General features: G+C 44.5%; 1 protein-coding gene and 2 long non-coding RNA genes across 3 annotated transcripts; 1 reads left to right on the top strand and 2 right to left on the bottom strand.

Annotated features, from left to right (window-relative positions):
• Positions 1–22: 22 nt before the first annotated feature.
• On the bottom strand, positions 23–3,580 carry LOC100396030 (uncharacterized). Its single transcript, XR_013535205.1, has 2 exons — positions 3,436–3,580; positions 23–1,124 (listed from the first exon to the last, which is right to left on the bottom strand). It is a non-coding gene; the product is annotated as an uncharacterized LOC100396030 (long non-coding RNA).
• Positions 3,581–6,135: 2,555 nt separating this feature from the next.
• SRSF6 (serine and arginine rich splicing factor 6) lies at positions 6,136–11,744 on the bottom strand. Its single transcript, XM_003732831.6, has 6 exons — positions 11,500–11,744; positions 11,131–11,279; positions 9,758–9,882; positions 9,419–9,627; positions 9,078–9,161; positions 6,136–8,977 (listed from the first exon to the last, which is right to left on the bottom strand). Exons 1-6 carry the CDS (start codon positions 11,604–11,606, stop codon positions 8,617–8,619), a joined length of 1,035 nt encoding a protein of 344 aa, XP_003732879.1. The 5' UTR covers positions 11,607–11,744; the 3' UTR covers positions 6,136–8,616.
• An 82-nt stretch (positions 11,745–11,826) lies between these two features.
• Positions 11,827–19,678, top strand: LOC144582476 (uncharacterized). The gene is made up of 2 exons (XR_013535204.1): positions 11,827–11,856; positions 17,956–19,678. It is a non-coding gene; the product is annotated as an uncharacterized LOC144582476 (long non-coding RNA).
• Positions 19,679–20,959: the final 1,281 nt, after the last annotated feature.

Raw genomic sequence — 20,959 nt, 5'->3', positions numbered from 1 at the left:
GCGAGCCACCACACCCAGCCCAGAGTTTTTACTTGTTTATTTAAAAAAAATGTTGTGAGTACATAGGAGATGTATATATTCATGGAGTAAATGTTTGATACAGGCATAATAGTCACATCGAAACTGGGGTATTCATCCCAAGCATTTTTTTTTTTGCATGACAGTCTTTACTTTTAAATGATTATTGATACACCAAGTAATAACATGAAACAAGTTCTTGAATTCTGTCATCTAGTAATTTTGAGTAAGAGTAACTAAAAGCAGCCCAATTACACTAGTATTCACTATTCTAATTCTAACCATTAGCAAGAATGAATGACTTTAAGGCTGGCTGCTGCTTCACATGGGTTACAAATAACTATTTACTACTTTTTCATAGATAAAGCCCCTAACCTTCAAGAAAGTATTAGGGGGAAAAATTATTTAATCACTTCCTTTCTTCAAATAATTGTTATGTGGCGTTTTTTTAAAACTAGATCTAAGAAAGAAAAAGTCAACACGGATATACATGTTGCTTGAGCCAAAAGGCATAGGAAAAAAAGACATGTGCCCATTAAATTCCTAAGAAATGTGAGGTAAAAAGATGAAACTTTTAGGTAATCTAAGTCTGTACAAAAAAGCTAGATTTACTATTCTCCAAAAAGTGGAAGGACCTACTATATAATATGGAAATAATTTAAATGCCATTTCATAAGAAGATAACTAGAGCTGTGCTAAAGCTTCATATTCCATGAGGGTATCTAAAATGCCAATCCACAGAACAGGTGCTTCTCTCTTCTTTATCCATTTATTCATAGATTTCTGGCCGAATGTCACAGACAAAAGCCAAGAGGTTATCCAAGACTTCATCCCTGTTCTGCCAAAAGTAGGTCTGGAGGATGGTCATCTTCTCCTGGGTCTCCTTCTCCATTTCAGTGCTGCAACTGCCATGGGATCCCAGGGCCGAAGCTTCCTCGGCCTTGAACGCTTTCTCCCTCCGCAGGCGACTGTTTAATTTCAGCCTGAGCTGCTGCTTTGGTCTGCTTCAGCCTCCGGTTCTTTCTTTTGCAGGCCTCAGACACCTTCTCGGCGGCCTGCAGCAGCTGCTGAATCCCTGCGACTGACTGGCCACGGCGGCAGCGATTCTGGGACCGAGGTAAGCACCCTAAAACACCTCAAAGGCCCCTTGGGTCAGATGACCCAGCCACCCACCCCAAGCATTTTAAAAAATTTTTATTTTTTCTTTTAAATTACCCACACTACACAGATGTTTATCTTTCATGTTACTATCTAGTTATACAATCTTTATTTTAAAATGTACACTTCCAGACTATAGTCATCTGTTGTGCTATCACATACTGTGTCTTGAATTTTTTTTTTTGGACTGATTAACCATCCCCATTTACCCCTCACTGCCTACTACCCCCTTCCCAGCCTCTTGTAACCATCCTTCTATTCTCTATTTCCATGAGTTCGAGTGTTTTGATTTTTAGCTCCCACAAATAAGTGAGAACATGAAAAGTTTGTCTTTCTGTGCTTGACTCTACCCAGAGTTTTTGATTCAGAGTCTGGGGTGAAGCCTGAAGTTGTATTTCTAACATCTAATATCTGAGATGATTCTGATGCTGCTGCTTTGGGAACCACTTTTTTTCTTTTTTGAGACAGGGTCTCGTTGTCACCAGGCTAGAGTGTAGTGGCATGCTCAGCTCCCTGCATGCAGCCTTAACCTCTTGAGCTTGTGATCCTCCCACCTGAGCATCCTGAGTAGCTGGGGCCACAAGTGGGCAGCACCATGTCTAATTTTTAATCACTATGGGAGGCCAAGGTGGGAGATTGTTTGAGACCAGCCTGGGCAACATGGTGAAACCCTGTCTCTACCCAAAATTCAAAAAATTAGCTGAGCATAGTGGCAGCTACTCAGGAGCCTGATGTGGGAGGATCACTTGAGCCCCCGAGGCAGAAGTTACAGTGAGCTGAGATTGTATCATTGCAACTCCAACCTGGGTGACAGAGTGAGACTCCTTCTCAAAAAAAAGAAAGTTTCTCTAGGTCTATTAATTCACAGGAAATGCAGCATACAGGAGAGTACACTTAATGATACCATGAGATTTCAATCAGCAAAATTGAGACTGGGAAACTATAGGACAATGACTTAGCTTCTCCAATAAACAGACTGCAAAGGGACAAAAAGAGGGACTCTAGATTTAGAGTTTAGATGTCTTTTAAGGCCTGGCGAGGTGGCTCAAGCCTATAATCCCAGCACTTTGGGAGGCTGAGGTGGCCGGATCACAAAGTTGAGATTGAGACCATAGTGACCAACATGGTGAATCCCCATCACTACTTAAAATAAAAAAATTAGCTTGGCACGATGGCATGTGCCTGCAGTCCCAGCTATTCAGAAGGCTGAGGCAGGAGAATCGCTTGAATCCGGAGGCGGAGGTTGCAGTGAGCCAAGATGGCGGCACTGCACTCCAGCCTGGCGACAGAGTGAGACACCGTCTCAAAAAATATAAAACAACAACAAAAAATAGTGAATCTACAGATAAACTGTCTAGGATTTCCTTCAAAATTACTTATTTGGGGGAGGAAGTAGACAGGTATGTATTGTTAAAGCTAGATGAATGCAAGGGGCCTTCATTCTGCCATTCTTGATGGTGGTTGAAATTTTGTATGACAAAAATAACAGTAATGTATTTAATACACTGAGGTTGTTCATGAAGGACCAAAAAGGAGGGATAGTAGATACTCTGACACTTGGGCACCACATTCCACATTTGGCATCTGTTTTGCCTTTTTCTCCAGTTGGTTAGAACAGTATTAACAGTTTAGCTTTTTTTTTTTCCTTTTTCTCCAGTTGGTTGGAACAGTATATTAAGAGTTTAGCTTTTTCTGAGTTTTGCTCTATCGCTCAGGCTGGAGTACAGTGGCACTGTCTCGGCTCACTGCATCGTCCACCTCCCAGGTTCAAGTGATTCTCTTCCCTTAGTCTCCAGGGTAGCAGGGATTACAGGCCTGCACCACTACGCCCAGCTAATTTTTGTATTATTAGTAGAGACAGGTTTTTACCGTGTTGGCCTCCAACTCCTGATCTCAAGTGATCCTCCCACCTTGGCCTCCTAAAGTGCTGGGATGAACAGGCATCAACCATTGCACTGGTGCGCTTAGTTCTATTTTAGAATGTTTTCATAAATGCAGTTACTATTTAATGAGTGACTCTGCCAAAGGCTTTGATAATAGTATTTACTTTTCACAGTATTAGCAGGTCTTGTTTTATAGATGAGGGTGTAACTTATTTGCCACCCAATCCCTTTGGCCCTGAGCCAGGGGACTTATTCTCCTGCTTTCGGCAGTAATGGGGGTTCAACCCAATACCATCAAAGCTACCCCTTCAGCAGGTCTTCATCTCCAAATTGGCTCCCTCCTAAAAACAAAAAACCCACCTTCTTTAAACCTTACCTTTACAACAGTCTGCTCCCTTAATTGGGTTTGCTGGTGCACAGCTGTGGTCTTAAGCAATTTGGGAGGGTGAGGTGGAAGCATCGCTTGGGCCCATGATTGCACCACTGCACTCTAGCCTGGGTAACAGAGTGAGACTCCATCTCTTAAAAAAACAAAAAAACACAAAGAAAATACATATAGTGCCCCCCGCCCTACCCCTCACCATGCCGAAAGCACTTCCTTTATGGTAGAATGCCAACAAATACACCCAGCCTCCAAGTTAGCCCCCTCTCCCTCACAAATTACTTAAAAAATAACTTTATAGTGATCCTGCTTATTAACATGGGCCACTGGACAAAATGCATTGAGGAGTCTCATTTTTGTGATATTCCTGCCAAAAATGCTGTCATGTAGAAACATGAGACAAACCCAAGATGAGGAAAAACTTAAAAAATAAACTGCTCTTTAAAAAATAAGATGAAGAAAAAGCCTGAGGACATACCATTAAGAATCAAGAGCTGTGACAACAAAATGCAACCAAAGAATCCTGTACCAAGAGATAAAATTATAACGAACATTATGGGATAACTGATGAAATTTCAATATGAACTGTGTATCAGAAAACAGTGTTATCAATGTTAATTTCCTGAGGTTGAGAATTCTGTAGTGATAGATGTCCCTGTTCCTAGAAAACACATTTAAAAAATTTTGTATTTTGGGCCGGGCGCGGTGGCTCACGCCTGTAATCCCAGCACTTTGGGAGGCCAAGGCGGGTGGATCACGAGGTCAAGAGATTGAGACCATCCTGGTCAACATGGTGAAACCCTGTTACTTTTAAAAATAGAAAAATTAGCTGGGCATGGTGGCACACGCCTGTAGTCCCAGCTACTCGGGAGGCTGAGGCGGGCAAACTGCCTGAACCCAGGAGGCGGAGGTTGTGGTGAGCCGAGATCACGCCATCGCACTCCAGCCTGGGTAACAACAGTGAAACGCCGTCTCAAAATGAGAAAAAAAAAAATTTATGTTGTTTTGAGACAGTCTCACTCTTGTCACCCAGGCTGGAGTGCCATGGTGTGATCTCAGATAACTGCAACCTCTGCTTCCCGGGTTCAAGTGATTCCCCTGTCTCAGCCTCCCAGTAGTGGTACTACAGGCATGTATCACCACGCCAGGCTAATTATTATTTTTGGTGGAGACAGGGTTTCACCTTGTTGGCCTGGCTGGTCTTGAACTTGAGTTCAGGTGATCCTCCTGTCTTGGTCTTCCAAAGTGTTGGGATTACAGGCATGAGCACCCAATCTTACAATTGTGAACCATGATTCCTTTCTATTCAAAAGGTATAAAAAGGCTGGGTGAGGTGGTTCACCCCTGCAATCCCAGCACTTTGAGAGGCTGAGGTGGGCAGATCACCTGAGGTCACAAGTTCCAGACCAGCCTGATTAAAACTGAGAAACCTTGTCTCTACTAAAAATATAAAATTAGCCGGACATGGTGGCACATACCTGTAATCCTAGCTATTAGGGAGGCTGAGGCAAGAGAAATGCTTGAACCCAGGAGGAAGAAGTTGTGGTGAGTTGAAATCCTGCCATTGTACTCCAGCCTGGGTAATGAGCAAAACTGTCTCAAAAAAAAAAAGCTAATGACAATTGTTAAGTACTATACTGGGAGCCTTCTGCAGGACTGCTCTAAGATAAACAGGCATATAGAAACAAGCTATTTATGATCTAGGAAGACCAACTGCACAACTGTACTGACTCATCCTTTCAGTAAATGGACGCATACATGTTTGGGATACAAATATGTTATTCAAGATGTGGTCACTGACTGACTAGCATATAAATTGGTAATGACTACACTAGGTGCTCTATTGCCAGAACTGTTTTGTCATATAATGCTGAATCTTGAAAGTAATTTTTAAATTTGTGTTGATACACAAGTCAACTTATTCAGTTACCAATTCTGAAAAAAAAATTTTCATTCATTCAATGGTATACCAGACCAGTCTGCCATTTAAAGCTGATCTCTATATTAGCATATATTAAAACAAGCTACATATTATTCATGGCATGATCACTGAAAACCTAAAAGGGCGAGGTCAAGAGATCGAGACCATCCTGGTCGACATGGTGAAACCCCGTCTACTAAAAATACAAAAAATTAGCTGGGCATGGTGGCGCACGCCTGTAATCCCAGCTACTCAGGAGGCTGAGGTGGGAGAATTCCTTGAACCCAGGAGGCGGAGGCTGCAGTGTGCCGAGATTGCGCCATTGCACTCCAGCCTGGGTAACAAGGACGAAACTGTCTCCAAAAAAAAAAAAAAAAAAAAAAAAAAAAATCCTGAAAGGGCATGTTTATATTATAGGAATTTCTGAGCAGGTACAAGTACTGTTAACAGTAGCTACATTTGTAAGTAGATTCCGAGGTGGAGTCTAAGCATGTGTTTTTGTGAATAAAACTATATTATGGTACTCTCCATATTCTTATCTTCACATCCATGCATGTTTTATCCATATTGTTTCATGGGTGACACTGAAGCACAGTGATTTGCCCAAGATACACCTTTTATTTAATCTCAAACTCACGTTTCTGGAGAAGTCAAAACAGGATCCTTTCTCATACCAACATAGAAATGGCTTGCCAATGCAAACTCCAATTCAAATAATCATTTGTCAAGAATCTGGTCCTAAGTGGGCATCCGCAATAAACTCAAAACAAGCCTTTCCCTCAGTAAGTATTTTATTGAGATTTAAAGCACAAAATAGGTTAACAAACTGGGAATAAGGTGGTAACACAGGAATGGGAACGTAAAAGTCAAAGTAGGCAGGACTCAAACTGGCCATAAAGGCACTACGGCATGTTCATAAACACCAAGTAAAAGAAAGGGGAACCAAGATGTTCTCACTTCTCTTCTGCTCCACTTTAATACTCCATCTAGCCACTGGTATGGAGCATGTTGCAACTCATTCTTCTCACAAGTTAGCAAGGGAACTAAACATTTTGTCAGTCAACTCTATGCTCATAATCAAGTGAGCCAGTGTTACACAGTGATTTTGTGCATCCAGTGACTCAGGTGTACAGGCATGGCTAGGCCTTGAGTTTTAACAAATTGGTCGTGGCTATTGCTAGAAAATTACGGGTACAGGCATTTACCTATACAATCACCCCGCTTACTGGGGCAGCTAACAATGTAGTCAAATCAGTCTGTTATCGTACGTCCTATTAACAATAGAGCCCAGTTGAAGGATGTTTCATAGTTTTAGAAAGCCGAATTTCTTTAATATCCTCTCACTTCAAGGCTGTGGTTCAAAAAGCTTTTATGCTATGTCCCTGAAAACAAGAGAACTTTGGTCAAAGCCAATTTTTAAGAGTCATCATTTCTGTCCTTTGAGGAGGCAAAAACAATTAACTACAGTAACAGACACCATTTTCTTCCCTTAAATTCTGAGGTTTACACTGTAAAAACAAACCCACTTCTTTAGAAACATCTAATTAAATAAAGTATTAAAGAAATAAGATAACAGAAGCATCCAACTTTTGGGGCACTATATTCCTAAGGCTGGGCTTTAACGTTTTCAATAGGAAACCCAGGAATTTCTTAAAAACAAGGCCTTTTCCACATTACCAACTACTCATAGCTACTCTGTGAATGCCCTAAATATGACTCAAGTTTTTCAATCTTATTAGGTATGCTTCTGGATTATTTGAACCTAACATCCAACCCTAGAGTATCATGCTTTCTAGTCACACCTGTGGCACCCATGCCCCGTCACAATCCAACCCTTGGTACCCTACAGTGACAGCTCTAGAAAGGTATTAAAGCTGAGCCAATTAATCTAGATCTTTATTTCAGTCTAAGATTAATAAATGCTTTCAAATAAGGTTACTTTATGCAAAAATATCTGAAAAAAGGGATGTAAGGTTAATTCCATTCTCAAACTGCAATTTCAACTTATCACACTTATGGATGTATGAACTGACTATTAACCTAGTAACACCTACAAATTTGCAGTATTCAAATTTGGTTTCCACAGTACTCATTACACTTCACTGGTAATTAAGTACAAAAAATTTTGGGTTTATCCATTTCAAGTTCTTCAACTAACCATACAAAGCATTAAAATTTACCAGTATGATCTGACCAATTATCACATAATCCCACTAACTACAAAGGAGACTGACTACTGGGTGGAAGTTAATTGGCAACGACTTTACTGAAATTAAGTGCCTGTTAAATATAATGCTCTTCGAGGTGAAAATGCAGTATGTGCTTTTACACTTCGAATAAACTAAATTTCAGATCAAAGAGGCTACTTCCATTTTCACATGACAAACAAGGACAACTGAACCATATACTTTAAGACTAATTATGCTGACAACTTCCAGAAAGTGGATTATCTAAACAAGATCTCAAGTATTAGGAACAATTTCTTAAATTTGCCTATGAAAAATGTTCCATTACTTACAAGTATTAATTTAAGCAAAATCTTGGAACAGATTGATTATAAAATACTTTTTATTTTTAACCCAACTTGTTAAAGGGGCAGATAAAGACTTTGGCAAATTTGATTAACAGCACAAAATAATATTATCCAAACTGAATAATTTATTGCTGGTCTGAGGCTTGCCTTGTTTTACACTTAAGTAGAATTTACACTGTTTCCACAAATGGCAGATATCAACATTTAAAGGAATTTAATAGTGACCTATTCAATAAGGCAATCATCTTGGTAGCAAACTTTTATTTAAATCTTACATAACTCAAGCTTCATAAAAAGCCAACATAATTGAAAATTGGGTTCTCCCTCTAAAGCCTTAAGTATTGGAAGCCTGAAACAGTTAATTAAAAATAAGCAAACAAATGAAACAAAAAACCCTGCCAGCAGATCCTGCTGAAATACTTAACAACAAAACACCTAAATGAGCTTAATCTTTACAAAAGTTATTGTAGCTCAAAAGCTATAAAATCAAAGTTATCTTAATTCTACAAAGAAGGGAGAGGGTCTTTGACTTCATGCCACCATTTCCTTAGAACCTCATCTTTTTCATCAAATTTGGCCACAAATCAAATTTCTGTGTGCCCCTGACTTCAGGAGAATTCCTCTTGCAGAAGAGGCCAGGTACAAACATGTAAGAGTAACTGCCTAAGCAAGAAGGAAAGTGTTCTGTAATCGTGTGCAAAGAAGAGAGAGGAGTTCTGAGTTAATCTCTGGAACTCGACCTGGACCTTGATCTTGACTTTGAGCGAGATCTAGAATGGGATCTTGAAGTAGCTCTTTTTGGTGGAGGGGACACAGAACGAGCCTTTGAGGGTGGAACAGGTTGTGGCGAATTGGAACGGGACTGGCTCCTTGACATGGATTTTGACTTTATATCACCCTTTCCATTTTCTTTGGGGGATCGGGACCGAGACCTGCTTCGAGATTTCTCATACTCATCCTTAGATCTGCTTCGAGAATGTGAATGGGAGCCCCGATCAGACTTGGGCTTAGATTTGCTCTTTGATCTAGATTTCCTGCCTTTTGATCGAGAACGTGACCGACCTTTGCTCCGCGACCTGGAACTGGACAAGAGAAGACCAATTTTCTCAAAACTCTGTAGGAACATACACGTAACTCCATAAACAAGTACAGTAATATTCAGAGACTCAACACATTATTTACCGGGAGCGACTTTTTGAGATACTTCGAGATCTACTGCGGCTGCTTCTGCGACTCCTACTTCGTGACCGTCTTCTAGATCGAGACCTATTATGAAAAACACAATGAACTCTTAATCCCAGTCCACCTTAAATAAATCTGTGCTATTTGGCAAAAATAGATAAGCCAAAGAATAATGTATTTCTTTACTACAAAATTAAATCTGTCAAAACAACTAGAAAAAAACCCAATTATAGCCAAGAGAAACTAAAAGCTGGCTTTAATTCAAGTAGGCAACAACTGAAATTACCCAATTACTTCCTTTTTGTTTTATTGGCAAATATTGTTTCCTCCCCACAAGTTACCTGGATCTGCTTCCAGAGTAAGATCGCCTATGGCTTGTGCGTGGCTTGTCTTCAATAAGCCTAATATTTCTGCCATTTATTTCTGTACCATCCAGTTTGTCCAAAGCACGCTTCATGTCAGAGTAGGAGCGAAACTCAATTACACCTTCATTTGTTCGTTCCTTGTGGGCATCTGCATAGGTTACTTCACCTGCTTGTCGCATAAAATCCTAAAATGGCAAGACTAGTCATACTCAGAAATCTTGAAAGATCTATATATTACAATAAATTCCCAGAAATAAGAATGTAAAAAAAGGCTACTTTAAAGCATTCACTCGTAGCCTGAATTATAGCACACACCTTTAAATCTTGCCAACTGCACCGACTAGAAAGATTTTCTACAATAAGCCTGTATTCTGTACGAACAGGTGGTCCATATTTGTCTCTGCCAGATGTTCTCCGACTGCTGTATCCACCTCCACCACCTTTATCACATGAAGGGAACAATTAGATGCCTTGTAATGATAGAAATGCATGTCTTTGAAAGTTAGTACAAACATATCAACTTTTATTTACTGGAGTAGGACTTTGCTATTATATTGCTAAACCTTTGACACATTTGCGATTTGCCATAAATTAAATTAAGGGCAAGTCCAATAGACTAAATCCAACTAAACCTCTCCTACAATCTGTTAGAGAGTGACTGCTCCTTTATTCAATTTACCTCGCTAAGTTTTATTTTACAGAACATTGTAAAATATAAAACTTAACTGATTACATGCATTTCTACATTTTACAAAAATGTTTACTAGTTTTACACTAAGTACTTACATCACAGTGTGAGGTTTTTGGTGGTGGTTTGGCCACAAAACACGCAAGGTAACAGTCACCTAGTTCAGATTAACCAGTTTTGTCTAACCCTTGGAATCCTCACCATCACCCTGCGTCTAATGGCAAAAGGCTGCTGTCGTCATGGCTTCCGGTAAGGTCAGCCAAAGGGTCATAGGGCAAGGGTCACACAATGTATGGAAAAGCCAAGGCCAATCAGGAAAGGCAGTCATCTTAGCCTCAGTGGACACAGCCTCAGCCCCATTGGTCACTTTCAAATTGAAACATCAAGGACTTGTTAAAAAGTTTGAATTCAACATGCAACAGTTTAAACATCAAACATTTAACATAACCAAAAATCCCCCCACCTCCTCCCAATAACATGCCCCAACTAGTTCAAATACAGCATAAAGCTTATTTAGATCTACTTTGTGGTACAACACCACATTACTTTGAAATAGTACTTTCTTTGGCCCCATCAATTTCCATAGCTTTAAAATCTGTACTTTAAGATCCTCCCTTCCCCGTCCCCCGTCCCCCCCGCCCCCCTCCACCCCAGCCTGCCTCTAATCCTCTAACTAATGCACTGACAGGTAAGTAAGGGGGATACAACAAATACAGCCACCCCTTACTTCCTCTGTGGGAAGAACCCGTGACAGTGCTGACAAGGGGCCAGAAGAAGCCACCCACCTCCCAACTTGGCAAATAACAAAACCAAACACCCCAATCCCCGCGCTCCGGCGTCCCATGCCTACCCCGGGCAGACGTGAAGGCGGCGGGACTCGGGGATTCCCGAGTCAAACGACCCCCGGTCCTCGCGCCTGCCCGGGCTGGGAGGCCCCACCCCACACACCCCCGCCCCCCAGGGTCCCCAAGGGCGCGGAGCGCGCGGGGGTGGGACTCACTGCGGCTTCCGTAGCTGTAGCCGTCGCGATCGCGACGCGGGCCGCGGGCGTGTTCTACGATCACGCGCTCGCCGCAGAGTTCCTTGCCGTTCAACTCGTAAACGGCGTCGTCGGCGTCGCGGGAGTCCTCGAACTCCACGAAGCCGTACCTGGGGGCGGTGCGAGGGCCGGATACCGACGGGGGCGTCGTTAGTCAGGGCACGCACGTGCGCGCGCCCGCAACCCGCCGCGCGCCCCCGCGGCGCCGCGCCGCCGCCATCTTGAAGGCCCTGCCACGCGGCGCCGCGGCCTTCGCCGCCTCTTTCCTAGGAGAGTTCCCGCCGCCACCAGGCCTGGGACGCTAGGCGCGGGCGCTCAGGCCCGACTCACCCATTTTTGAGGTCTACTTCGAGGAGGCGCCCATAACCACTGAAAAAGCGCTGGATGTCCTTCTCCCGGACGTTGTAGCTCAGGCGTCCTATGTAGACGCGCGGCATGTCCGTGGCGGGCAGGGGCCCAAGGGCTGGTTGTTGAACGGCGGACCGCAAGCCAGTAGCCGCGGTGCGGGTGCGGGGACGGCAAAAGCTCGAACACGCGCCTCACACCGCAGCGGCGGCCGAGTCCAGCCACACAATGGTGCGCGCGCGCGCCAGACTTACGCTATATGGGCGGCCGGTGGGGCGGGGCCTGGCACGTGACGTCAGCGCGCAGCGGCACGTCTCTCCCGTGTCGGCCCTGGGCTAGATTGTGAGTAGCTAGTCCGCTGCCTGCGACGTTCTGGGGTAGTGCGGTCTTGCTCGGTTCTAGAATTTACTCCAGTCCTCTCCACCGTCTTTGAAAACACAATGTCTCTAATCCAGCTGCAGAATAGTTGTTTTCTAATTTGTACCGTTTATAAAACTTTGAGCGATCTCTTGAAACTCAGGAGGCAGGCTAAGAGAATTCCCATTTTTCATTGGTTCTCGAGCGTGTCATAATAGGTCGTCGCGGTCTCGGATTGGTCGCTTAAAACGAGGCTGCGGATTTCCTCCAGCGATTGGTTGATGGTCACTTTAGAGGTGACCGCGCTCTTGGATCCAGTCGGTTGTCGGGTTTCGCGGAATCCGAGGATCGCGCACCAAGGTCCTCCTGCTGACCGGGTGGGGGGGTCCGGTTGCGAGCGCGCAGACCTGCCGACATCAGCCTCTGCGGGTCTCACTGGCAGCCTTCATCAGCCTCCGCCTCCCCGGACGTTCCCCTCTCCCTCCGTGGGTCTTTCTTGGAGCCCTGACTCACTTATGGATTGGGGGTCTGTGGGAATCCTACTCTCACTGTAGGCGCTCAAAAGGGAGCGCGGCCGAGATCCGGCAGCCCTCCCACAGCGATGAACGATTTTTTTTTTCCCCCGTATATGGAAAGTCCTTTGTTCTTCTGTCATTTCTTCCACTGACTTGAAAGTGCCTTATTTGTGAGCTTATCAATGGAGATGCTATTTAAAGTTGGAGAACTAGATGAAAACCTCAAAGAAATAAGTTTCAGTCGAGAGCGGAAGACCCTGGCCAACTCCTGGGGTACTGTGAAATTTAAGTACAGGAAAGGAGACTGACTGGAGAGTGGCTAGGGAGGTAGGAGAAGACCACGAGAGTAGGGTGTCACTGAAGTTAAAAGAGGTATCACTGAGATAACACCAGCTCTGATATTTTTGTATTCCCGCTCTGTTTTGAGTGGTGTGACCTCAATATCCTTCAACTTCTGGTTGAAAAAGGGTGGTTTTGCCCTCCTGGAGCTAAGGTAGTCTGGAGGAAAACGTCGTTGTTTGTCACGACTTGGGGAGGTACAGGCCGTGCTTAAAGTTAGATAAATTAAAAATATGAGTCTGTAATCCTTGCACCTTGGGACGCTGAGGCAGGCGGATCGCTTGAGCCCAGGAGTTCAAGGCTGCAGTGAGCTATGATCATGCCACTGCACTCCAGCCTGGTTGACAAAGCGAGACTCCGACTCAAAGAAAGAAAAAAAGGAGCAAGGCATGGTAGCTCACTCCTGTAATCACAGCACTTTGGGAGACCCAGGTGAGAGGATTGTTTGAGCCCAAGAGTTCGATATCAACCTGGGCAACATGGCGAGATCCTGTTTCTACAAAAAAAATTGTGAAAATTAGCTGGGCGTGGTGTCACATGCCTGTACTCCCAGTTACTAGGGAGGCTGAAGTGGGAGGATCACTTGAGTGCAGGTCTAGGCTGCAGTGAGCTGTGATTGCATCACTGCAGTCCAGCCTGAGCAACACTGAGATCCTGTCTCGGAAAAAAAAAAAAAAAAAAAAGACCAGGCGTGGTGGCTCACACTTGTAATCCTAGCACTTTGGGGGGGCCTAGGCAGGTGGATCACGAGGTCAGGAGTTTGAGACCAGCCTGGCTAACATAGTGAAACCCCGTCTTTAGTAAAAATACAAAAAAAAAAAAATTAGCCGGCATGGTGGCAGGCACCTGTAATAAATCCCAGCTACACGGGAGGCTGAGGCAGGAGAATCGCTTGAACCTGGGAGGCAGAGGTTGTGGTGAGCCAAGATCATGCCGTTGCGCTCCAGCCTGGGCAACAAGAGTGAAACTCCAACTTAAAAAATCAGTGATGTAGTACTTCTGAGAGTGCAGGGATGTGTGGTGCTGAGATAGGGCCTCCTTTGTGTTCTCCAGGTTCAAGGATTAACAGGAGTTTTCAGCCAGATGTTGAAGGACAATGAAGTTGCATAGCTCAAGGACAAGAATATACCAAACTATTTAAATACTTGATATTATCTGACTGATATACGGAGGAAATGTAACGACTAGGTTTTGTTTTTGTTTTTGTTTTTGAGACACAGTCTCGCTCTGTCACCCAGTCTGGATTGCAGTGGTGTGATCTTGGCTCACTGCAACTTCTGCCTCCCAGGTTCACTGCCTTAGCCTCCTAAGTAGCTGGGATTACAGGTGCGCCCCGCCCCCCATGCCCAGCTAATTTTTCGTATTTTTAGTAGAGACAGGGTTTCATCATGTTGACCAGGCTGGTGTCAAATTCCTGACCTCAAGTGATCTGCCTGCCTCGGCCTGCCAAAGTGCTAGGATCACAGGCGTGAGCCACTTGCCCAGCCAGAAATGTAATGGTTAGAATATGAGTAACTATGAACATACAATTTTTTTCCTACTCAGTAGGTGAATCGGGCCCAGAGTATCAAGGCATATGCCCAGAGTGAGACTCTGTCTCAAAAAAAAAAAAAGGAAAAGTAAAAGAAAAAAAGCAAACCTAGTCATTACTTTTTTTTTAACGCTTGCACTAAGAACCTGGGAACAAATTAAATCTAACTCCTGTGGCTGCTGCAGTGTATTGCCACCAACTTAATGGCTTAAAGCAACACACATTGATTACCTTACAGTTTTGAAGAGCCGAAGACTGCAGTGAACTGAGCTAAAATCAAGATGTTAGCAGGGTTGTGTTCTTTTTTTTCTTTTCTTTTCCTTTCTTTCTTTCTTTTTTTTTTTTTTTTTTGAGACTGTTGCCCATGCTGGAGTGCAATGGCAGTCTCAACTCACTGCAACCTCTGCCTCCCAGGTTTAAATAATTCTCCTGTCTCAGCCTCTTGAGTAGCTGGGTCTATAGGTGTGCCACCATGCCTGGCTAATTTTTGCATTTTAGTAGAGACAGAGTTTCACTGTGCTGGCCAGGCTGGTCTTGAACCCTTGACTTCAGGTGATCTACCCACACCTCAGCCTCCCAAAATGTTGGGATTACAGATGTGAGCTCCAGCGCCCGGCCTGGGCCGCATTGTTTCAGGAGGCTCTAGGGGAGAATCTGTTCCCTTGAGTCTTCCAGGCTGCTGGCACTCTTTGGCTTATGATTCCTTCCTCCATCTTCAAAGCCATTAACTTCAGTTGTGACCTTACAGTCAATCACTCTGACCCCAGTCCCATTCTCCTTTGTCACATCTGCTTCTCTGACTGTGGCTCTTCTGCCCCCCTCTTGTAAGCACCCTTATGATCACATTGGGCCCATCCCGATTAAGCTCTACTTAATCAGATCTGTAAAGTTCCTTTTGCCATATAAGGTAACGTCGTCACAGGATTCAGGGATTAGGATTAGGACATAGACATCTTTAGGGGGAACTCTTATTCTGCCTACCACAGGGACTCTGAAATTTTGGTAAATTTAGGAATGAAAGCTGGGTACAGGGACTTGTAATTTCAGTGCTTTGGGAGAATGAGGTGGGAGGATCACTGGAGGCCAGGAGTTCACGACCAGCCTGGACAATATAGTGAGTCTCTACAAAAAATGAAAAAAGGCTGGGTGCAGTGGCTAATGCCTGTAATCCCAACACTCTGGGAGGACGAGGCAGGTGGATCACTTGAGGTCAGGCGTTTGAGACCATCCTGGTCTACATGATGAAACCCCATCTCTACTAAAAATACAAAAATTAGATGAGTGTGGTGGTGCATGCCTGTAGTCCCAGCTACTCGGGAGGCTGAGGGATGAGAATCACTTGAATCCAGGAGGTTGAGGCTGCAGTGAGCAGATATTGCACTACTGCACTCCAGCTTAGATGACAGAACAAGACTATGTGTCCAAAAAAAAAAAAAAAAAAAAAGAAAAATGTTAGTAGGCATGCTGGCATTGGCATGCACCTGTAGTCCCAGCTTTTTAGGAGGGGAAGGCAGGTAGATCACTTGAGCACAGGAGTTTCAGGCTGCAGTGAGTCATGATTGCGCATCTGTTCTCCAGCCTGGGCCACAGAGTAAAAACCTGTCTCCCATCCCTTCCAAAAAATTTAGTAATGGCAACTGGGAAGTGGCTAAAAGGTAAGGAAAAAACCAGAGTGTGGTGTCACAGAAGCTAGGAATGGAAAGGGTTTCCAGGAGGTACTGGTCAAGTGACAAACAAAATTCATAAGCCCTTGACCCAGTAACCTTAATCCTAGAAATCTATTTGACAAGGAGCCAGTTTGTAAAACCACAGGTCCAGGGATGCTTATTCAAGCAGTGGAATATTCTTCCTCAATGAAAATAAGTAAGATTATTCTCATTTCAAATATTTACTGAATGCCTGCTGCATGCCAGCTACTGTTCTCAGTGCTGGGAAAACAACAGTAATGTGATGTGTCAGCTTTGCAAACCAGGGCCCCAGCCAGATCTGGCTTGCCACCTGTTTTGTAAATAAGGTTCTGCGGGAACATAGTCTCACCCATTCATTCACACATTGTCTATGACTTCTCTCAGGCTACAACAGCAGTCTTGAGTAGTTATTATATTGAGTGGTTGCAACAGAGACTTTGCAAAGCCTTTGTCCAGCTGCAAAACCTCTTCCTCGCTGGCTCTACACAGAAGAGGTTTGCTTACCTCAATCTGTGTGACTGACCACTAACGATGCTTATGGGATGTTGTTAAGAAGGCAAGTTTTTTTTTTTTTTTAGACAGAGTTTCGCTGTTGTTACCCAGACTGGAGGGCAATGGCACTATCTTGGCTCACCGCAACCTCCGCCTTCTGGGTTCAAGCAATTCTCCTGCCTCAGCCTCCCGAGTAGCTGGGACTACAGGCGTGCACCACCACGCCCAGCTAATTTTTGTATTTTTAGTAGAGACAGGGTTTCATCTTGTTGACCAGGATGGTCTCGATCTCTTGACCTCGTGATCCACCCACCTTGGCCCCCCAAAATGCTGGGATTATAGGCATGAGCCACCGCGCCCAGCCAGAAGCAAGTTTTAATATATGCATGATCCAGTTTTTTGTAAATAACACCACCCCAAGCCCCCCCACACCCCTTGTTTTTTGAGATAGAGTCTTACTTGGTCCCCCAGGCTGGAGTGCAGTGGTGCCATCTTGGCTCACTGCAATCTCCACCTTCCTGGCTCAGGAAATTTTCTCACCTCAGCCTCCTGAGTATCTGGGACTACTGGCATGGGCCACTACGTGCAGCTAATTTTTTGTAGAGATGGGTTTCACCATGTTTCCCAGGCTGGTCTTGAACTCCTGGACTCAACTGATCTGCCCACCTTGGCCATTCAAAGCACTGGGATTACAGACATGAGCCACTTTGCCTGGCCTAAAACCCCCAACTCTTGATATAACAACATATTATGTATTGAGTGGGCTTGTGGTTGCTTCTGAACATTGGGGGGATAGGTCCTATACAGTCACGTCCCTCTAACGATCCCTGCGTTCCCTACTCTTCCTTCTTCCACCAGCTCTTGAATGTGTCAAACATGCACTGACTGCAGGGCCTTGTCTCTGGACAGCTCCCTGCATCTGGAACTGTTTTTCTATGATTTACTCCCCTCATTTCCTTTTGGTTTCTGCTCCAGTTTATTGCTATGGCTTGAACACGTTCCCTGGCAGTTTCTGTGTTGGAGACTTTATCCCCAGTGTGCAACATTGGGATGTGGGGCCTAAGAGGCGATTGAGTCATGAATGAGTGGAGCCTTCCTGAATGAATGTGGTTATTGTGGAAGGAGTGGGTTGGTTACTGAGAGAATGGATTGTTATAAAGTGAGTCTGGCCCTGGTGCCTCTCTGTCTTGTGTAAGAAATAAATGTCTTTTCTGGCTGGTCTGAGTGTAGTGGTGTTTACGACTAATTGATCATAACCAGTTACAGATTTCTTTGTTGCTTCTCGACTTCTCATATGTCACGTGACTAGCCTTAAAAAAAGAGGGAGAGAAATACATTTCTTTCATTATAAATTACCTGGTTTGTGGTATTCTGTTATATCAGCAGAAAACAGACTGGCAGTTATCAGGGGGGCCTCGTCAACCACCTATTTAAAAATAGCATCTTTCTCCTGCACTCTGTGTCTCTTCTTCCCCTGTTCCAATTTTTTTTTCATAAAACTTTTTATCTGTCTTTGCAGTCCTGTGTCTTCTGCTACTATAGGTCCAGCCTCTGTGGCCTTGTGATGTGCTGGTACTGGAGATCCATAGCTGAGATGCTAGGACCCCCTGGAAGCCTAGAAATGGCTGGAGTGTAGCGGCACAATCTCGGCTCAATACAACCTACACTTCCTGAGTTCAAGTAGTTCTCTTGCCTCAGCCTCCTGAGTAGCTGGATTTCCAGTGTCAAGAAGAGGAGGCAAGAATGACCCCTGGACCCACTGAAGCCCACGTGCCTACGTCCCACCGCCATCGCCACGATGCCCAAGAAAAAGGCTGAAGGGGATGCTAAAGGAGATAAAGCCAAGGGGAAGGACGGGCCACAGAGAAGATCCGCGAGGTTATCTGCTAAATCTGCTCCTCCAAAGCCAGAGCCCAAGCCTAAAAAGACCCCTGCAAAGAAGGGAGAGAAGGGAGTGTTGAAATTTAGGGATGTGGCCATAGAATTCTCTTGGAAGGAGTGGCAATACCTGGACACTGCACAGCAGAATTTATATAGAAATGTGATGTTAGAGAATTACAGAAACCTGGTCTTCCTGGGTATTGCTGCCTCTAACTCAGACCTGATCACCTGTTTGGAGCAAGGAAAAGAACCTTGGAATGTGAAGAGACATGAGTTTGAAGCCAAACTCCCAGGCCGAAGTGGAATGGTACGATCTCAGCTCACCACAACCTCCACCTTCTGGATTCAAGCGATTCTGCTCCCTCAGGCTCCCAGATAGCTGGGATTACAGTTGCATCTTCTTATTTTGCCCAAGATCTTTGGCTAAAGCAGGGCATAAAAAAATCATTTCCAAAAAGTGATACTGAGAAGATATAAAAAATGTGGACACTTTACAAAAGAATACATACCTGAGGCCAACAAACATATGAAACAATGCTCTTCATCACTGGTCATTAGAGAGATGCAAATCAAAACCATATCGAGATACCATCTCACGCCAGTTAGAATGGCGATCATTAAAAAATCTGGAGACAACAGATGCTGGAGAGGATGTGGAGAAATAGGAACACTTTTACACTGTTGGTGGGAGTGTAAATTAGTTCAACCATTGTGGAAGACAGTGTGGCAATTCCTCAAGGCCTTAGAAATAGAAATTCCATTTGACCCAGCAATCCCATTACTGGGTATATATCCAAAGGACTATAAATCGTTCGACTATAAGGACACATGCACGCGAATGTTCATTGCAGCACTGTTTACAATAGCAAAGACCTGGAATCAACCCAAATGCCCATCGATGATAGACTGGATTGGGAAAATGTGGCACATATACACCATGGAATATTATGCAGCAATCAGAAATGATGAGTTTGTGTTGTTTGTAGGGACATGGATGAATCTGGAGAACATCATTCTCAGCAAACTGACACAAGAACAGAAAACGAAATACCGCATATTCTCACTCATAGGTGGGTGAGGAAAAATGAGAACACATGGACACAGGGAAGGGAGTACTACACACTGGGGTCTATTGGGGGGAATAGGGGAGGGACAGCAGGGTGGGGGAGCTGGGGAGGGATAGCCTGGGGAGAAATGCCAAATGTGGGTGAAGGGGAGGAAGGCAGCAAAACACACTGCCATGTGTGTACCTATGCAACTATTTTGCATGTTCTGCACATGTACCCCAAAACCTAAAATGCAATAAAAAAAGAGGGGAAAAAATGAATAAATAAATAAACTAGAAAAAAAAACAAAAAAAACCTTTTTATCACCCGAGATATATTTATTTCTGCATCTCCCATCCCCAACTAGAATGTTAGTGTCAGCGGAGCAGGGATGCTGTCTGTCTTTTTACAACTTCATCTCCAGCCCTTAGAAAAGTCCAAAAATGGGCCGGGCATGGTGGTTCATGCCTGTAATCCCAGCACTTTGAGAGGCAAAGGTGGACGGATCACCTGAGGTCAGGAGTTTGAGACCAGCCTGGCCAACATGGTAAAACCCAGTTTTTACTAAAAATACAAAAGTTAGCTGGACGTAGTGGTGGGTACCTGTAATCCCAGCACTTTGGGAGGCCAAGGCAGACAGATTACCTGAGGCCAGGAGTTTGAGACCAGCCTGGCCAACATGGTGAAACCTCATCTCTACTAAAAATACAAAAATTAGCCTGGCGAGGTGGCGGGGTGCCTAATCCCAACTACCTGGGAGGCTGAGGCAAGAGAATCACACTTAAACAGGGGAGGCTGAGGTTGCAATGAGCCAAGACCATGCCATTGCACTCCAGCCTGGGTGACAGAGCGAGACACCATCTCCAAAAAAGCAAAACAAAACAAAACAGAAGTCCAAATACAGCAAGACACAGTAGCACACCTATAGTCCTAGCCACTTGGGAGGCTGAGGCAGAAAGGTGCTTGAGCCCAGGATTTCGAGGCTGCAGTGAGCTACTGCTCTCTAGCCTGGGTGACAGGGTAAGACCCTATTTCTAAAAAAAACAAAACCAAAGCAAAACTCCAGCACACATAGTAAGTGCTAACTGAGTGCAGCACCACTCTGGGACATTGTGCAGAGCATACGAAGCGAGGCTCTTCATTCAGCAGGTGTGAGTGTGCTGATGTGTCACCAGGATGTGCTGCTGGGGTGGACTCTTCCATCTTCTGATTCGTGCTGCCCAGACAGCCACCTTCGGAGGGGTGCAGGGATGTCCTCTCCAGATCCCACATTTCCTCCATCAAATGCATCCAAGCAGAAAATTCCAGTGTGGCTCTGGAGTCACTGGAACTCTCAGATTATTGGTGGCAGCAAATTGGCATAATCACTTTGGGAAACTGCATGGGGTGTCCATTAAAGCTGAAAGCTGGTAGTGGCTGTCACTGTGACCTGGTGGGGAGGGTTAGGAAGGGGTATGAGGGGCTCCTGGAGTTCTGGTCACATTTTGTTTCTTGAACTGGGTACTGGGGTACTCTATGAAATTTTTTTTTTTGAGACTGAGTTTTGCTCTTGTTACCCAGGCTGGAGTGCAATGGTGCGATCTCGGCTCACCGCAA

Source organism: Callithrix jacchus, chromosome 5, assembly GCF_049354715.1.
Source record: "Callithrix jacchus isolate 240 chromosome 5, calJac240_pri, whole genome shotgun sequence".
Classification (NCBI taxonomy): Eukaryota; Metazoa; Chordata; class Mammalia; order Primates; family Cebidae; genus Callithrix; species Callithrix jacchus.
Note: the sequence above shows the minus strand (reverse complement) of the source record. Positions and strands in the feature narration are given on the sequence as shown.

Bases quoted from the DNA above. Each gene is read 5' to 3' on its own strand.
- SRSF6 (XM_003732831.6), bottom strand. From the start codon at position 11,606: ATGCCGCGCGTCTACATAGGACGCCTGAGCTACAACGTCCGGGAGAAG. The intron at 9,162-9,418 runs GTAACTTGTGGG...TTTTCATAATAG, and splicing joins TACTCTGGAAGCAGATCCAG to GTCTCGATCTAGAAGACGGT. The intron at 8,978-9,077 runs GTAAATAATGTG...TCTCTTGTCCAG, and splicing joins ATCTCAAAAAGTCGCTCCCG to TTCCAGGTCGCGGAGCAAAG.